At 42.4% G+C, this 16,322-nt stretch overlaps 1 protein-coding gene across 1 annotated transcript; it reads left to right on the top strand.

Annotated features, from left to right (window-relative positions):
• The first annotated feature begins 535 nt into the window (after positions 1-535).
• MINAR1 (membrane integral NOTCH2 associated receptor 1) lies at positions 536-11,374 on the top strand. The gene is made up of 3 exons (XM_077827474.1): positions 536-2,833; positions 4,414-4,668; positions 11,177-11,374. The coding sequence occupies exons 1-3, from the start codon at positions 536-538 to the stop codon at positions 11,372-11,374; spliced, it is 2,751 nt and encodes a 916-aa protein (XP_077683600.1).
• The last annotated feature ends 4,948 nt before the right edge of the window (positions 11,375-16,322 follow it).

The raw sequence follows: 16,322 nt of genomic DNA, 5'->3' as shown, positions 1-16,322 counted from the left end.
GGGTTGCTTTTTGATTTAAGAGTGAGGTACTGCAATTATAGCCACATCTGAACCTTTCAAATCCTCTTACAGATTCATAAGCCATTGTGAGAAAGTCCGTTAGCAAGTATGTTCGGATTTTATGTCAGCAGCTTTCTCATCTCTGTGTAGCTTGTGTTGATATTTTAGGGATAGATTGTGCAACCCTTACTCATGTCAGTGACTGCTCACATATGAGCACACCCATTGATGTCAATGAGATTATTTGGGTGAAATCCTGGTCCCACTGACTTCAATGGCAAAACTCCCATTTACTTCTATGGAACCAGGATTTCACCCTTTGGGTGTGTGTGTAAGTGCTCACCAACATGAGGACAGGTTGCACAACCTAGCCCTACATTTGTAAGGCTGGTTAGTCAAATTCCGTGTATGGCTGAAAGAATGTCCTGGATTTGATCTAAAGGGGATTTACCATCTTTTCTGTTTGCTGTTGTGTGAACTGCAGAACTGGAGTACCGTTTTCAGGCTAAACAAGAAAACTTAGCACACATCAAGCATGGAGACCAACCAGGAATCCTCGCTCTTCCTGGTGAAGATTCTGGAAGAGCTGGATACCAAGCAAAACACCGTTTCTTATCAGGATCTCTGCAAATCACTGTGTGCAAGGTTTGATTTGTCCCAGCTAGCCAAGCTCAGAAGTGTGCTCTTTTACACAGCTTGCCTGGATCCTAATTTCCCAGCGACTTTGTTCAAAGACAAAATGAGATGCACTGTAAACAATCAGCAATCAAAGAAAATCATGGTTGCAGCAGATATAGTAACAATATTCAACCTCATACAAATGAATGGGGGAGTGGCTAAGGAAAAACTCCCTGTTGCACGACAAAAAATGAGGAAGAAAGAATCAGTTGAGTCCTGCAGGTCTGACACAGAAATATGCAACGTGGTGGATTGTGTGACTAATTGCGAGCTGAGAGACAGAGAGTTTAACAGGGGCTACTCAGGTAGAAGGTCTTCCAAATGCAGGAAGGTGGATTGTAAAGATTGTCAACAATTTGTACCTACTTCAGAACCTAACTTTTTGCTTGGTGTTAATAAGGAAATGAAAGGCCGAGCTGCCTCGCTTGATAGGCTGCAGGCACTAGCATCCTATTCCATTGTTAACTCTCCGCCCTGTGAAATGCAGAGCACATACTTCCCAATGAACATTGAGAACGAGTCAATCTCTGACCAGGACTCATTGCCTATCAATGCAGCTATAAAAGAGACTTTTATTTCAAATGATGAGCCATTTGTGTTGCAATCATGTGTACAGAAAAGGAACATATTCAAGGAGGATTTTCATAATCTTATCACAATATCTCCCAATTTAATGCTGCCCAATAAAAAAACAGAAGATGGACCTGTAGAGCCTCAGAACAGGAAAGAAATCTCCAAACAGGGTTTCTTCAACCACAGTTTTGAAATGCCGTACAGCAGCCAGTACTTGAACCCAGTTTATTCTCCAATACCAGACAAAAGACGAGTAAAACACGAAAGCTTAGATGATCTCCAAGCTTCTACATACTTTGGCCCAACCACTATACTTGGACCCCAAGATACAAAAAGATGGGCAGGAAAACCGATTAAACAAACTGCATGGCCAGCAAAAAGCTGGAGCTTAAACACAGAGGAGGTACCTGATTTTGAAAGATCCTTTTTCAGTAGGAAGCAAGCTGAAGAGAAGCAGCGATATCAGAGTTCAAACAACCAGTCACCAAGTTTTCCTGCAGCAGACAGGCACCAAACCTATCTCAATCCCAAGGATCAAACACCGATAATGCAGGCTAACTATGCCGTGAAACAAAATGGACACAAACCCAAGGAAATTCCCTCCATCGTAGACATGGAGAAACACGAGCCAATCAAAAAGTTTAGGGATAAAAGCATTAACTGCACTTCTGTTCAGCTGCTAAGCATTGACAAAACCACCAGTGTTGGGACACAAACAGAGCAGCAAGGGTTGGAACACAAAAAATGCAAGGAGTTATGTGCTCCAAGCCAAACTAAGTATGGTGAGAGGCACTCTCTAAAGCAATCAGATGATGACTCTGAAATTGTGAGTGATGATATCAGTGACATTTTTCGGTTTCTGGACGATATGAGCATCTGTGGATCTACAGGAGTTATGCAATCCTCCTGTTACAACAGCACTGGGTCACTGTCTCAGGTACGTAAATCTGACTGTGAAAGCTCTCCTGAACACAATTTAACTAAAATAACCAATGGGAATTCTAGTAACAAGCTAGATAAAGTCGTCCGGGCAGATATCAACAATACAGATGATGAACTAAAAACTAGTGTCTGCAAGTTAGTTCTCAGGATTGGTGAAATAGAAAAGAAACTAGAATCTCTGTCAGGCGTCAGAGAAGAAATCTCCCAAGTCCTGGGAAAACTAAATAAGTTGGATGAAAAAATTCAGCAGCCAGAGAAGGTCAATGTACAAATAGATCTTAATTCCCTGACGAGTGAGGTTCAGTCAGATGAGAGCACCTCTCCACGGGTATTTCAGTGTCATAATGCTTCTCACGGAGGCAAATTGGAGAATAACCCTGACTGGTGCTGTTCTGATGTCAGCGGAAGTAACAGCGAAAGTCTTCGGGTAAAAGCCTTAAAAAAAAGTTTATTTACCAGGAGGTCCTCACGGTCACTGACTGAGGAGAACAGCGCCACTGAATCCAAAATAGCAAGTATTTCCAACTCTCCTCGAGACTGGAGAGCTATCACATATACCAACCAAGTTGGCATGACAGAAGAGGAGATGAAAGACAGAGGTGGAGTTGAAAATAAGGACTGGCACAGGAAATCCAAAGAGGTAATTTCTATTTAAACCTACATAATAAGCTTTTTTTTTTTAAAACCACTCGAGCTATGATTGTCTTTGGTGATATATGAAGCTTCAGGGCTTGGTAATACTCTGCCTATTGTATTATGCTAGTCTTCATAGTTATCATAATTGAATGATTTCTTACCTATACTTCCTTGGCAACTGCACAGTATGAAATGGTCAAGCTGTTCCTGAAAGCAACCAGCTCTTTAGAAAGGGACAGGTTTGAATGGCAGGTTCAGGAGAGAAAGTCATTCATATCATGATCACTGGTGGTATAAGGACACGGAATAATTAAACAAGTGAAAAGAGCATAAGGAAAATTGTGACCATCTGCAATACTCTTCTTTTTAAAAGGGATATAGTAAAAAGTCCATTTTGGTATCTTCTTTCAAAAATTATATATTTAAAAGAACCAGAAAAAGATGACTTGCTCTGACTCTCCTAAGAAAAAATCCTAGTATGCGTACACTAAAATACAAACTGTTAATACACTTCCCTTTTCCTCTGACTTTCCCAGTCATTTACATCTCTCCTAACATGTATTTTAAGTCTCCATTGTCTAGACTACACCATTGCTGCGGTTCCGTTTCAGTTACCCAGGAGGACGTGGTTCCTTCCTCCCTGCAACTAACCACTCCCACCTTTGGAAATTCTATCATTGGTCAGCAGCCCCTCTGATTGCTGCTAAATTTAAACCTTGGCTCCTCTACTGAGCAATTTGTATTTCACTGAGATTAGGGCCCAATAGACAGGGCTGCTGGGTCTTGCAACATTTCTTCAGAAGTCAGGAACACATTGCAGGGTGTGCTGTGGCCTGTGAAGGAGGAGTTCTTGGAGGGAATGGGGTGGGGTCAGAGACTTCCTGGGGAGAAGGGAGAACCAGGGGTTTAGTGGATGTGTGTGAAATGAGGGAGAAGAAACCAAAGACTTATTGGAAGGTTGTAGAAAAACGGTGGGGAGGGACCCTCCGTAATTTGAAACATCCAAACTTTCATAGGTTTATCAGAGCCAGCGTGAACCTCTGGACCTTTAGCAATGCCCTGATCACTAATTAGAATGTGATCAAATGAACATCTCTAACACTGGAGCAGCATTGTGGAAAGTCTGGTGTAAGGGTAACTGTTCACTGTTCATGTAGTATGGTTCCCCTTCCAGTCAGTGTCAGTGCGGGGAGCAGAGTTCCCTTGGTAGAGGAGTGTCTTCAAACAGCCCTCTAGTCCAAAGGCTTTCCAATTCAGCGAGTCTTATCTACAGCAAAAGCATCCCAGAGCAGTTTATCTAACCTGTAAGCAGTACTAGGATCAACTTTTCAGCTGCTACCTCTAACTTTGTGCCCACAATAGTGCAAATGCAGGTTTGTGCTTGTGAAAATCAGTCTATTGGTGAGAGCAAGGATGGAGATTGGATTAAGGCCAGCTGAAAGCTTGGCTCTGGTTTGTGGGTTTGTTATCATGGCTTAGGCAGTCTCGAGCTGTAGAAGTGAAAAGAAAATCTCTCTTCCTTCTCATATTTAACCCCCCCAAAGTCCTCTTTATTCTCTGAAATTCTTTTGAACCTCGTTGCAGGCAGACAGGCAGTATGAAATCCCACAGCCACATAGACTCTCTAAACAACCAAAAGATGCTTTCTTGATTGAACAAGTCTTTAGTCCTCATCCCTACCCTGCATCACTCAAGTCACATATGAAAAGCAACCCACTCTACACAGACATGAGGTTGACAGAACTGGCTGAAGTTAAACGTGCCCAGCCATCATGGACCATAGAAGAATATACCAGGAATTCAGGAGATAAAGGCAAGCTTGCAGCTTTGGATCTACAAGTGAGTCCTGTTTGTTTCATTTTAGTGACACAATTGTGAAGGATGTTTACCAGAATGTTTATTTAATGGGGCATTTGTATAGCGCAGGAAGTTAAGCCTTCAACTTTTACATTGCTGGCTCAAGATCCATCCCAGACCAGTGGTGAATAACAACTGTTAACGTTCTATCACTGTTCTGTGACCTTTGAAATAGTTGATGGTTTCAGTCCATTTCCTAGTGGACAGTTGTCTATAAAATCACCACCACCACCGTTGGAACCTCGTTAGACGTCTCGCAAGAGGGGTTAAAGAATGAGTGGACGTAGAGAATGAACTGAGCATTTATCCCCCAAATGGTGGTTATTCTAGGTCAGTTTTGATGTGCGTTAGTAAGGTGGGGTGGGGCAGAGAAGCTGGCATTGCTGCTGATTCGACTGTACATGTTCTGTGCATATTGTACATAGAGAACGAGCATATAGGGCTGTCAGTCTAGCCCTCTTCACAAGCATGAAATTCACTAAAAATAATGAAGGGAGACATTTTAAAAACTCTTTTAAAATTGAACATTGTTGTTATGGCATCTGGAGTGAATATAAGAACAATAGTCTCATGAAGAACTGCTTCCTAGATCTTGCTAGAGAACTACCAGCATGCACTTTGGACTTGTGTACATGCAACAAACAGAGCAGGGTGAACTATTAAAGGACATGGGTCCAAAACCCAAACATGGATCCAAACATTCTCAGACCCTGGGGTGTTTGAAATCCGAACCTGCATGGCACATGGTCCCTACCTTCATAGCAGACTGAACCAAAACTACGGAACTGAGTATTCCCGAACTTTGGGATATTCTAAATCTGGATCCAAATTTTGATCCCACCTCCAGTGAAAAGGACTGAAATGTAATTAGCAAGAAAACGTTTGACCACTAATTTCACAGAGAAATGTATAAAATGCCATTCAAGCCATGCTAAGGCAGTCAAACAGAGACTAACATTTGGTGACAAAACACAAGACAGACCGTTACATGAGAAATCAGTTTGGATTTCATGAGTGTAGAACATGGATAAGCAATTTTTTAGACCAAAATATGGATTGTTTCCCCATATGGAGCACTGCAGGGCTAAGAATGCCACCAGCATCACTTCATGTACCTTACACAATCTGATATCAAGAGTGAGACAGCTCTAATTCTTCACTGTGTCTGAAATGTGCTGTAGTGGAGAATGATGGCCATGGGGAGCTGGTTGAGTTTCTCTGATCTTTGGCTGCCTAGCCCCTGTGGAATTTAAAGCAGCAGGGGGTCACTGGCATACGGGTCATATTGAAAAACCGGGGAGGTGGGCGGGCTTGCTAACGGCCGCTCCCCCAGCCTAGTGGGAGGGACCACTGGACCCAGGCACCAACTGATTGCGGGGGACAACTAATGAAAAACAGGGGTTGGAGTGAAGGTCATAGGTTCAAAACAAGGATACCGGATGGGGACACTGAGCAGAGAACCCCAGACAGCCCCCACTGCTCCTCAAAGCTGTCAAGGGAGCCAGTGGATGCTGCCCAGTGGAACTCTGCCCGGATGCGTGAAACTAGAGAGGAACAGAAATAAGCCCCACTGTCGCAGAGCACCCCCTCGTCCAACATCCTCCTCCTAGTATTATAGATGGAAACTTTGGCCAGGGCCAGGAGGAGGTTGACGAGGAGGTCTCGCGACTTCTTGGGGCCTCGGATAGGGTGTGCAAAGAGGAACAGGTGTGGGGAGAAGTGCAGCCAGAACCTCAACAAGAGGTTCTGGAGGAGCTGTAATAGGGGCTGCAACCTGGCGCATTCAAGATAGGCGTGCGCCAGGTTCTCCTTCACACCGCAAAAGGAGCAGGCCTCAGGTATGGGGTGAACCACGCCAGGTGCATGCCCGTGCTCACGGCTCCATGAAAGAGCTGCCAACCGATGTCCCCAGTGGGCCGTGGGATCAAGGTGGAATAAAGGCTGGCCCACCAGGGCTCCTTACCCTCTTTAGGTGGAAGATAGTCCCACCACTTGGTGTTGGGGTGGAATGCGAGGGTGAGGAAGTGCAGTGTGTGGAGCACAAGAGTGTATAGATGGTTTCTGGGCACGGTTCAAAACCAGACCAGCTGCAGGGTATGCAGCCGGCTCGGGGTATAGGAGCAGGGAGGCTGTGGGGGCTCGCAGAACAGGGGCCGAAGAAAAATGTCTGGAGGGCCAGAGGTGAGGGGTGGGTGGGGAGCACCCTCTTGCAGCGTTTGCCACAGGAAAACGAGAGAATTGGATGTCAAGGCGGCCTCCACCTCCTGGAGTACGCTCCTAGGGGTCGGAAGGGTGAAAAGCCCCATGCGTCGACTGAGCACGCGGGGCGCCACCCAGTCCCCACTGTCGTAGTCCAGGAGGTCTCCAACTCTGGTGGTTTCTGCCAGGACCAACTTCCGACACATCGAGGGAGACGCTGCCACCTGCACACGTAGATCGAGGTTGTGTAGCAGGGGCTCTGTGAGGAGTTCCACCCCCTCGGTGGCCACAAAGGACCTGGTCACCGAAAAAAGCTTCCAGGTCCGGAGGAGGTCCTGGTAGAAGACCGGCAGCTCAGAGAGGTCCCGTGGAAGACCTCTCGGATGGAGAAAAAAGAGCTGCCGGTCATATCTGAGCCCTCGGAGGCAGCGGAGGAAGGCGTGCGCCAACGTGCTCTGCGCCGGACTACATGCATCATAAAGGAGCCTCTGCAGGGTCTGGAGGTGGAAGACATGGACCTGGCTTCACAGGCAAACCAGGCCCTGTCCTCCCTCCTCCAGGGGAAGACTCAGGACCCCTGCAGAGACCCAGTGCAGCCCCGGCCAGAAGAACTCCAAAGCCATCCTCTGGAGCCTGGCCAGGATCCTTGGGGCCGGGCTCAGCGTGTTGAGCCAGTGCCAGAGCATGGACAGGACTAGCTGGTCCAGCACCAGCGCCCTCCCTCGCAGGGAGAGACACCGGAACAGTCCTGTCCATCTCCGCAGCCGCTCACCCACCCTAGCTTCCAAATCCTGCCACTTCTCCGGTGGAGAAGGATGCATGGCGGATAGATAAACGCCAAGATAGAGCAGTGGACCCGTGCTCCACCGGATGGTTTGAAGCATACAGGCATACAGGTGGCATAACAGACCTTACACTAGTGGAGGATCAGGCATGGTGGAAGACCCCAGCACTACACTCCCACCCCCAGAATATCCCTGACATGAGCCCTCCTCCCACTGTGCTGGGGGAGGAAAGGACAGTGTCAGCTGCCACAGGACTTGACTCTCTTTGCATAGGGGAAACACTCTGATGGCAGAGTTCTCCACCAGCTGTCTCTGGCCATTTTAAGGCTACTTAAGTGATCTTAGCAGACCAGAGAAACCAGTCAGTATATTTTGACAGTCACGTGTACTTTGTATTGCTATGACGCAATAGCAACAACTTGCTCCTCTGCCTCCAAAGAACTGTCAGATTACTACGTCTGCTCTGCAAAGCCCATGTCTAGACCCTATAATGAAGCTTACTGACAAACTTAACCTGGAAACAGACACTCACTGATGTGTGTTTTCTTCCCAGCGACTGACTTTATTAGAACTGAATGTAAATACATTATGCTTTAATCAACATTCTTATGGCTGGCAATGAAATGGAAAAAGAGCTGATTAACAGTAATGGGCTTTTTTTTTACTAATGCTTCTTCCTCCTGAGGTCAGTAACAAGTCAATATCAAGGTCGGTAGGTCCAAAATTAGTTGCCTTGAAAGTACAGCACAGTTTTGTTTTAATTTAACATGCCTTTCAGAGCTTTATAAACCTGTCAGTCCTCTTCCCTCTATAAAACGAAGGCTTCCGCTTCCTCTAGGTGAAGATTCTCAGCTGGCTGACCCACTCACAAGACTGTTTTCAAACTACAAGGGAGAACATATATATATTCCATATGACATATATGTTGGGTGTCCATGAGATCCCACTGCTCTGCTATTCTTATGAGGAACCAGGGTACAAGAATCCTACTTTCTGAAGCCTTCAAAGAACAAGTCACATTCATTTTTCAAAATCCTATATGTTCAGAAGAATAGAATAGGCAGAGCAGAGAAAGAGTACTCATGTGCCAGCTCAGACTGCGCCAATAGTCTGATTTTTGGCTGAGTGGCACTGGCAGTTAGATCTCCATTGAACAATGTTAACGGTTACTTGATTCTAATTGTCTAAGTGTTGCTATAGTAGCTGTAAAATCACTTTTTCCACAGGCCAAAGTAACTCAGTGCATAAAGTAAATGGGAGGAGCAAGCTTCCAGACATTAGCTACAATACCTGAATTAGCCAATGAAGGGCTTGATCCAAAGTCCACTGAAGCCCATAGGAGTCTTTCTGTTCAATGAGCTTTGGATCAGGGCTATAATGGAGTACAAAACCTGATACAACTATAACATGACGATCTCACTAGAAATTTGAAAAGCATCATTTATTTATTTATTTCTCAAACAAAAGAGGCTTTTTTCGAAACTTAAAACTTTTGCAAAAAGCTTTCATTTTTTTCAGAATGTTCGATTTTTCATCAAAATGGTTTTAAATTTCGAAATTTGTTTTGTTTTCCCTTTCCTGCCTTTTTTTCTTTATTCCTTTTTACAGTTGAGTGTTATGGAAGGAATGATGCCTAGGGCTTTTCCACTTTTTCCTTTTGCTGCTTTGTAACTTTTAAAAATTTCCTCAACTTTGGAAAAGTTACCATGTGGCAGAAAGAAAAATGACAAAGTAGGTGCCCCCCCCACCACCACCAAGAAACCTGGACATTATTCATTTTACTGCACTCACTAGCAAAAAGGAGAGGAAATGGAAAAAAGAAAATTCAGATTTGTTCGTATACATATTATATATATACACGCCAAACGTTCTTCCATTTTGAATCCTGCAAAATGGAAACCCCTCTGGAATTTTGCCATTTTTCACAAAATTGTTTTCTGTTTTTCAGCCAACTCTAGCTCTCACCTTTTCATTCAATCATATTACATTTAGAAGAAACTATGAGTATGTCTACACTGCAATTAAAAACCTGCAGCCCAAGCCTGGAAGTCTTCATTGCAATGAAACAGCCCTGAAGCCCAAGCCCCACGAGCCCAAATCTGCTGGCATGGGCTCACTACGGTTGTCTAATTGCAGCGTAGACGTACCCTGAATGGTTCAGTGGCAAGGTCTATTAGTTTTTAAATGTACTATTACAATAGTGTGAAACATAACGGAAATTAAACCATTAAAACCTGAGCAATCAGCACTGTATATTACTGCCAGTGAAACATACAGATTGTGCCCTAAGGATCAAATACTGGGGTACAAAAAGGCATCCATGCATGAAGATGGTGAAATTCTGAATATGAAGGTGTGATACATGGGAGTAGAATGTATGCTGCATGCCCACTTCTCCTCCCCTCACCACCAAGCATGTGGAAACTCATAGTGAGCACCAGTATAGTTGTGGGTCTACATAATTTTGGAGGATGTAGCTGGGTAGAAAAGGTAGAAGCTGGAAAGTAGCCACACTGCCCTGCATGATCACATAGAAAACCCATGGTACTTGTTTAAAATTTCTGCTGATAGTTGCAGTATTATATATTCAGATCTTGCAAGGGGGAAGCAGTCTGCATCTGTGAACTGGAGGGCTAATGGCAGCATGGCCACTAAGCCAAATGTACAGTCATGGTGGGGAGAGGAGCCTGAAAATCACAGGAAAGAGGATCACCTTTTGTGGAGATGCCCTGAGTTCTCCTAATGGTCTGACTGGGCTTGGCCATGTTCCGAAGGTTCACATGATTGGTAGCCCACCGCTAGACATTACTGTACGTTGGGGTTTCTGTGGTAATTTTTGTCTTGGTTTGGTACATCCTGTGGGTTTCTATCTGTAAAGGGGATCATTGGGCTTTAAAAGGAGAAGAGAAAAATGCGAGATCTTAACATCCATATGTGGTACATTATGATGGAGGTGTGTCTTTCTAAAATAAACACGCACAAAAACTTCTGCCTTACTTGGACCATTATGTACAATGCACTGTTCATCGCTAGAGAATAGCCATCCAAGAAATTGTATGGGGAAGATGAGGAGACTTCTCTTGTCATGCAGGTCCTAGTAACGAGGTTAGGGTTATCTCTGTAAAACTGAGTTTATGAGCCAGTTAAGAAAAGTTTTCCCATCAAGTAGGTTTTAATAATCTTACAAATGATAATAGACTAATGACCACCTCAATTATTCAATGGATTAAAGAGGTTTTACTTAGACCGAACAAAGTTTCCAGGAACCCAATAATACATAAGAGACTTTGGAGCCACAGGGTACTGTTATGACTTGGCAATATGTTGCCATCTGTTTCAGCGAGTTCATGAAGCTGGTAGAGGGAAAGATTGTGACAGTGAGACAGCAGCATTAACCTGACTTTATCTCTACAGTAGACACACAACCAACCTTGGAAAGCTTCAGTCCTGCCTGAATTATTCTGACAGAGCCCAGAGAATTAATTTTTTTTCCTTTTGACTTTTAGACTCAAGAATCTTTAAATCCAAACAACTTAGAATACTGGATGGAAGACATTTATACTCCAGGCTATGATTCCTTATTAAAACGCAAAGAAGCTGAGTTCAGAAGAGCAAAAGTCTGCAAGATAGCTGCCCTGATTGCGGCTGCAGCTTGTACAGTTATCCTGGTCATTGTGGTTCCCATTTGTACTATGAAATCATGAATCTGTGGACAGCCCCGTGAATTCCAACTGTGTATATACATTCCAGATATTTCATTATGTATTTTAAACACCTTGTGGCAAAATTGTAACAATTTGCTGGGGAAGAATGTGCTGAGATATCTGGTGAATAGTGTAAATGACAAAGATAAATTTTTGAAGAGTAGTCTTTTAAATAACAAAACACCTGGCAGAGTTATGGTAACTCAGTTCAAATTTTAGAAGTGTGTTCCCCCCCGCCCCGAGAATCAATAAATCATTTTACAAAATTGGAAATTGATGGGGATCCAGACAAAAGAGGAAAGTTGTCTCAGCTGTGTGGCATTTAATGAAGATATGGATACTTGGCAGTTGCACTGTATAGAGGGGAATGTGCTATATGCATTTCATTAGGGAGCCAAGAGAAATATTAAAGCACTCTACAATGTGAAAAAATATGAATGTATTTTATTTGCTTGATCATTTGATTGAAAGCAGATTGTGTGATCGTGAAAGCAGCTCATTCCTATGTTCAGATTCAATGAGGGCTCTTTATTACCGATCTTGCCCTGAGACCCGTTTTATTATCACTGAGTACTTAGGTGAAGTGCCATGTGCTGCAGACCAAAAAGATTATGTTTTAAAGCAATCAACAGAGGTTTCAGTGGCTTACATTGGAATAACATTTGTGAAGAGTTGGCAAATGCTCCCTGCCAAAAGGGTATTCTTTACCTCCACAGACAATGAAAATGTCTTGATTTCACTCCTTCCAGCCAACTGAACTGGCAAATCCAAGTGACACTTATTGCTCTGTTGCGGTTCTTGCGAATGTAATCTGAACAGTTATAATTTTGTCACAAGTCTTCGTGCCTTTTAGAATGTAGATTAATAGAATTGATTAATTTTGATATTTTTAATCCATAATATAAATCACAGCATAGTAGGTAACCAATCTGAATTATTTTCAACACGCCTTCTTTACAGGTTTGAGTGCTTACCAAATAGCAGGCTACTGAGCACTTATATTAAGGGCACAGGTTTTCAGCACTAGTGGAAACTTGCTATTAATGCAATACATTCTACACAGGGGTTATTTAGCTTCAGTATGAATATTGAACTTAAAGAATAACATTGTGACTCTGTTGTATAGCAAGCGGTCTACTTGGTCAGCATGTCCTGCCAGAAACATTGATTTAATGCTTTAGCCTGAATCAGGGCTACAGGTTAAGGGAAGACTCAAATTATGACCTAAGTAGCCTATTTAACCCATGCCTAAAGAAAACAAATACCTGTACAATATTTCTCTTGAGTCAGACAGGAATAAATAGACGTTTTAAAAGCTCTTTTCAGGAAATAACATGATCCTGCCCTTCCTATTTTAAAAAGAGGAAACTTTTCTTAATGAACACCCATAAATAGGATACTCTGATTTATTTAGAAGCAGTTCCCAACCTGGTTATGCAGGTGTGCCACATTGCTCATCGCTGGTGGGTATTTCAGGTGTGCCACTCCCTCACCTTTCACCTTTGGTGGTTGAAAAAAGTAAATGAAAAGCTGAGTGGGAAGAGAAGATATATGACCATTTTAAATTTGCATCAGTTCCTCCTCCTCGTTGGAGAACTATTCATGCATTATGTTTTATTTATGGATAGGAGACATCAGCCACCATTGATCTTTCAGCAAAAAAACCCACTAATTTCTTATATATGATTGGGTGTCACATCCATGTATATCTTATAAAGATCAGCCCCTAATCTTAGTCTTGGATCTACACAACTCTGAATTTTGCAGGAGTGCAGATCATGATCCAAATGTTCTGGTTTGGGCCCTTTTCTAATATCAGGCTTCCTCCTTGGACTAAGGTGCTGCGGGATGGAGACAGTATGGTAACAGAGGGCTGCATTTTTCATTGGGTGGTATCTAGACTTTAGAGATTCATGTTAAAAAGTGATAATTTAGAAACCACAGCATTTGTAACAGTATTACCAGCACTGTTACAAATCTGGCTAAGAGCTATTGTCTTAAAATAATTAACATAATGCAATGAGCCCTGACATGTTTTACCCAGAATCCGATTCCGTAAGTACAGCAATTCATGGCAGGTGGATCCATAAAGTCCTACATAGAGAATATACGTTAGGTGAAATTTTGACTGTACTGACCTGCAAGAATATGGTGGTCAATCTTGTGAACCAGTTACCACACTAGTATATACTGTATACTATATGATAGACTTTTGTATTTAAAAAAATTAAAGATATAGGTACATTGTAATCCTTGGTGTAATTGAATAAAGTGTACTAGACAGTGTTACTCAATTAAAATAACGATGAACATATTGAGCTGTTTTTCGTATTTATGCCTTATAAATAAAATTGTTATATACATTATGAAATGAGACTGCAAGTAATATAAAAGAAATTACATTCTGGGGGGATAATTCTGCTCCCCTTACTCAGACAAAAGAGACTCACTGAAGTCAGCTGGATTACTCATGTGAGTAAGGAGAGAGAGCAGGATCTGCCCCTGATAAAGTTTATAGGGTTTTCTTTTTTAAAAATGGGGCATTTGGTTAATGTAACATGTAACAAATGATTTTCTTTTATAAAATTTATTGTACAACATTGCCTTTTGATTCATTTAAATATAACACGAAATAAATGTGAAAATTACAAGTGTCCTTCTAAGTCTTAATGAAATATATAAATAATATTTGATCACTATGTCACTTTTCCTTTTTTCCCCAGGGACATCAAGATGCTCCCATGGTGTGAAAGTCTCAGCGCTAGAAAACTAACCATTCTATATAGTTTTTGGCAGGATTTTTAATGGATTTCTCACTTATGAAATAATAAGATGGAAAAAGATAATGAAAAATTAATTTAAAATAATAGCTCCTTTGCATAAAATTCCCAAGGTTTATGGGAGATTAGCTCTCTGACTCTAATAATATTTCATTTGATAGGTTATTTCATGTCTGCGTTATGCTATATCATCAATTATTTTAACAGGGTCATAGTTAATATTTTGGTGTCTACTCTCCATGTACATTTACACAGATACTGTCTGTTGTAAGTATTAATGCATACGTGTAGCATATAAATACTCACATATCAGTAACGTCCGTGTAAGCTAAAAAGCTTAATCGCTCTCACCAACAGAAGTTGGTCCAATGAAAGATACGACCTCAGCCACCTTGTCCCTCTAATGTCCTGGGACCGACACAGCTACAACAACACTGCATACACATATCAGCAGGCAGTTTGTTTAGGAGCTCTACAGAGATTTAAATACTGCTGGATTTGTTAATAAAACCTGGACGTTTAAGATTACCTGGTTTTAAAGAGATAAAAGACAGTGCTGCACCACATTGATGATTTTCTAGCACCAGACTATAGAGAGGAACTTCAAAAGATACCTGACAACACTGAAATTAAAACATATCACAAGTTCTTGGCCACCTCCTCTCTAAGGAAATACCCCCTTTGAAGGCTTATTTCCAAATTAGCTTAGCCTAACAGCAGCAAGATCTTCAGAAAAAACTCCTTAGAGATCCATTAAAAAAAACGTTGTCTTACAAACCTAGTGCAGGATGGAGGTTACTGGTGTGGTGGAATGTATTCATTTCCATTCCCATCTTTGCAACTCATTCAGGGCCTAATCCTACAGATGATGAGGACCCTCAACTCCCAAGGAAGTCACAGCGTGGAGAGTGTTCAGTACGTGGAATGTGGTGCTTAGGACTCTGGAAAATCAGGCCTGAAATCCATCACTTCAACACTAGAAGAAATAAATTGTATCATTTCACCTATTCTAATGGAGCAAATCCTGCCCCTTCCTTCCAGTGATTGCATGCAGCCTGAAGTGCAGCAGAACTGGCACGGGTGGGGGCTGGGGGGGAAGAATGGGAGAGCAAGATGTGGAGAGTCCCATGTTGTCTCTGTGCAACCCCTGCAGGTCATGGAGCTGTATGGCACTGGGCTGCATCCCCTATTTCCAAAAAATGAGATTGATTTGAAAATCATCATACTTTTATAAAATAACTTCAGAATCATTGTATTGGTTTTTTTTAGCCATTCAGGTGAATCCAGGGTATGTTTTCAGGTTTTGCTCTGTAACCACAATGGCTAAAAACTTACTTTTAAAAAAAATTAAGGTTGAGATTCTCACATAATCACATGAATCCAGGGACTGGAGCTTTCAGAAATACATCAAATATCACAAGCCTCATGATAACAATCACAAAAGTTGGCCACACGGCATCTTTGTACAGAATGGAAGGGTGTTTGAGGGGATCTACACTGATTTAAATCCCCATTCAAAGGGCATTATGCTATGGAGCCTATAGCAGCTATCAGGTTTTAGTAGTGCCACTAATTCTCACATAGTATGGGGGGAAATGCTACATGCAACAGTGCATCTGTGCCAAGGACACAATCCTATGGATTTTGCACTTTGAATGTATTGTTCATAGAAATCAATTGTTCTGGATGAACACACACTTTATTTCAGATATACTTGTTCTGAATATCCCTTTATAACTCATAAAGGAGCCACAAGAAAAAGTACTGGATCGTAGGGCCAGATCCTGCCCTTTCATGTGCTCATGTGACTGCATCCCATTGAATTCACACATCAGAGGACAAAATTTAACCCCCAGCCTGCTGAATTGTCTACCATATGTTCCTGTACAAAGTAAAGGTCAGTTTCATCAGTGTACAATTTAGAAAAACTCCCACAGCTGCTTGTCTTTCTTTAAAGGGGCACCTGCTTTCAGCTAATTTTCTCTTTGTTGTCTTCACAGGACAGAATGTTAAATCTTACAGTATTGCTGGAGCATTAACTGTAAAACCAGCTTGATTGCTTTGATTCATTATCGGCAATATGGACTCGCGGTAGACTGCCATGTAAACATTCCATGGCCACACCTCTACTCTGCCTAGTACCTGGAGCCAAACGCTCGAGAAAGAGA

Source organism: Eretmochelys imbricata, chromosome 10 (genome assembly GCF_965152235.1).
Source record: "Eretmochelys imbricata isolate rEreImb1 chromosome 10, rEreImb1.hap1, whole genome shotgun sequence".
Taxonomy (NCBI): domain Eukaryota; kingdom Metazoa; phylum Chordata; order Testudines; family Cheloniidae; genus Eretmochelys; species Eretmochelys imbricata.
This window is presented reverse-complemented; position numbering and strand designations above follow the sequence as displayed.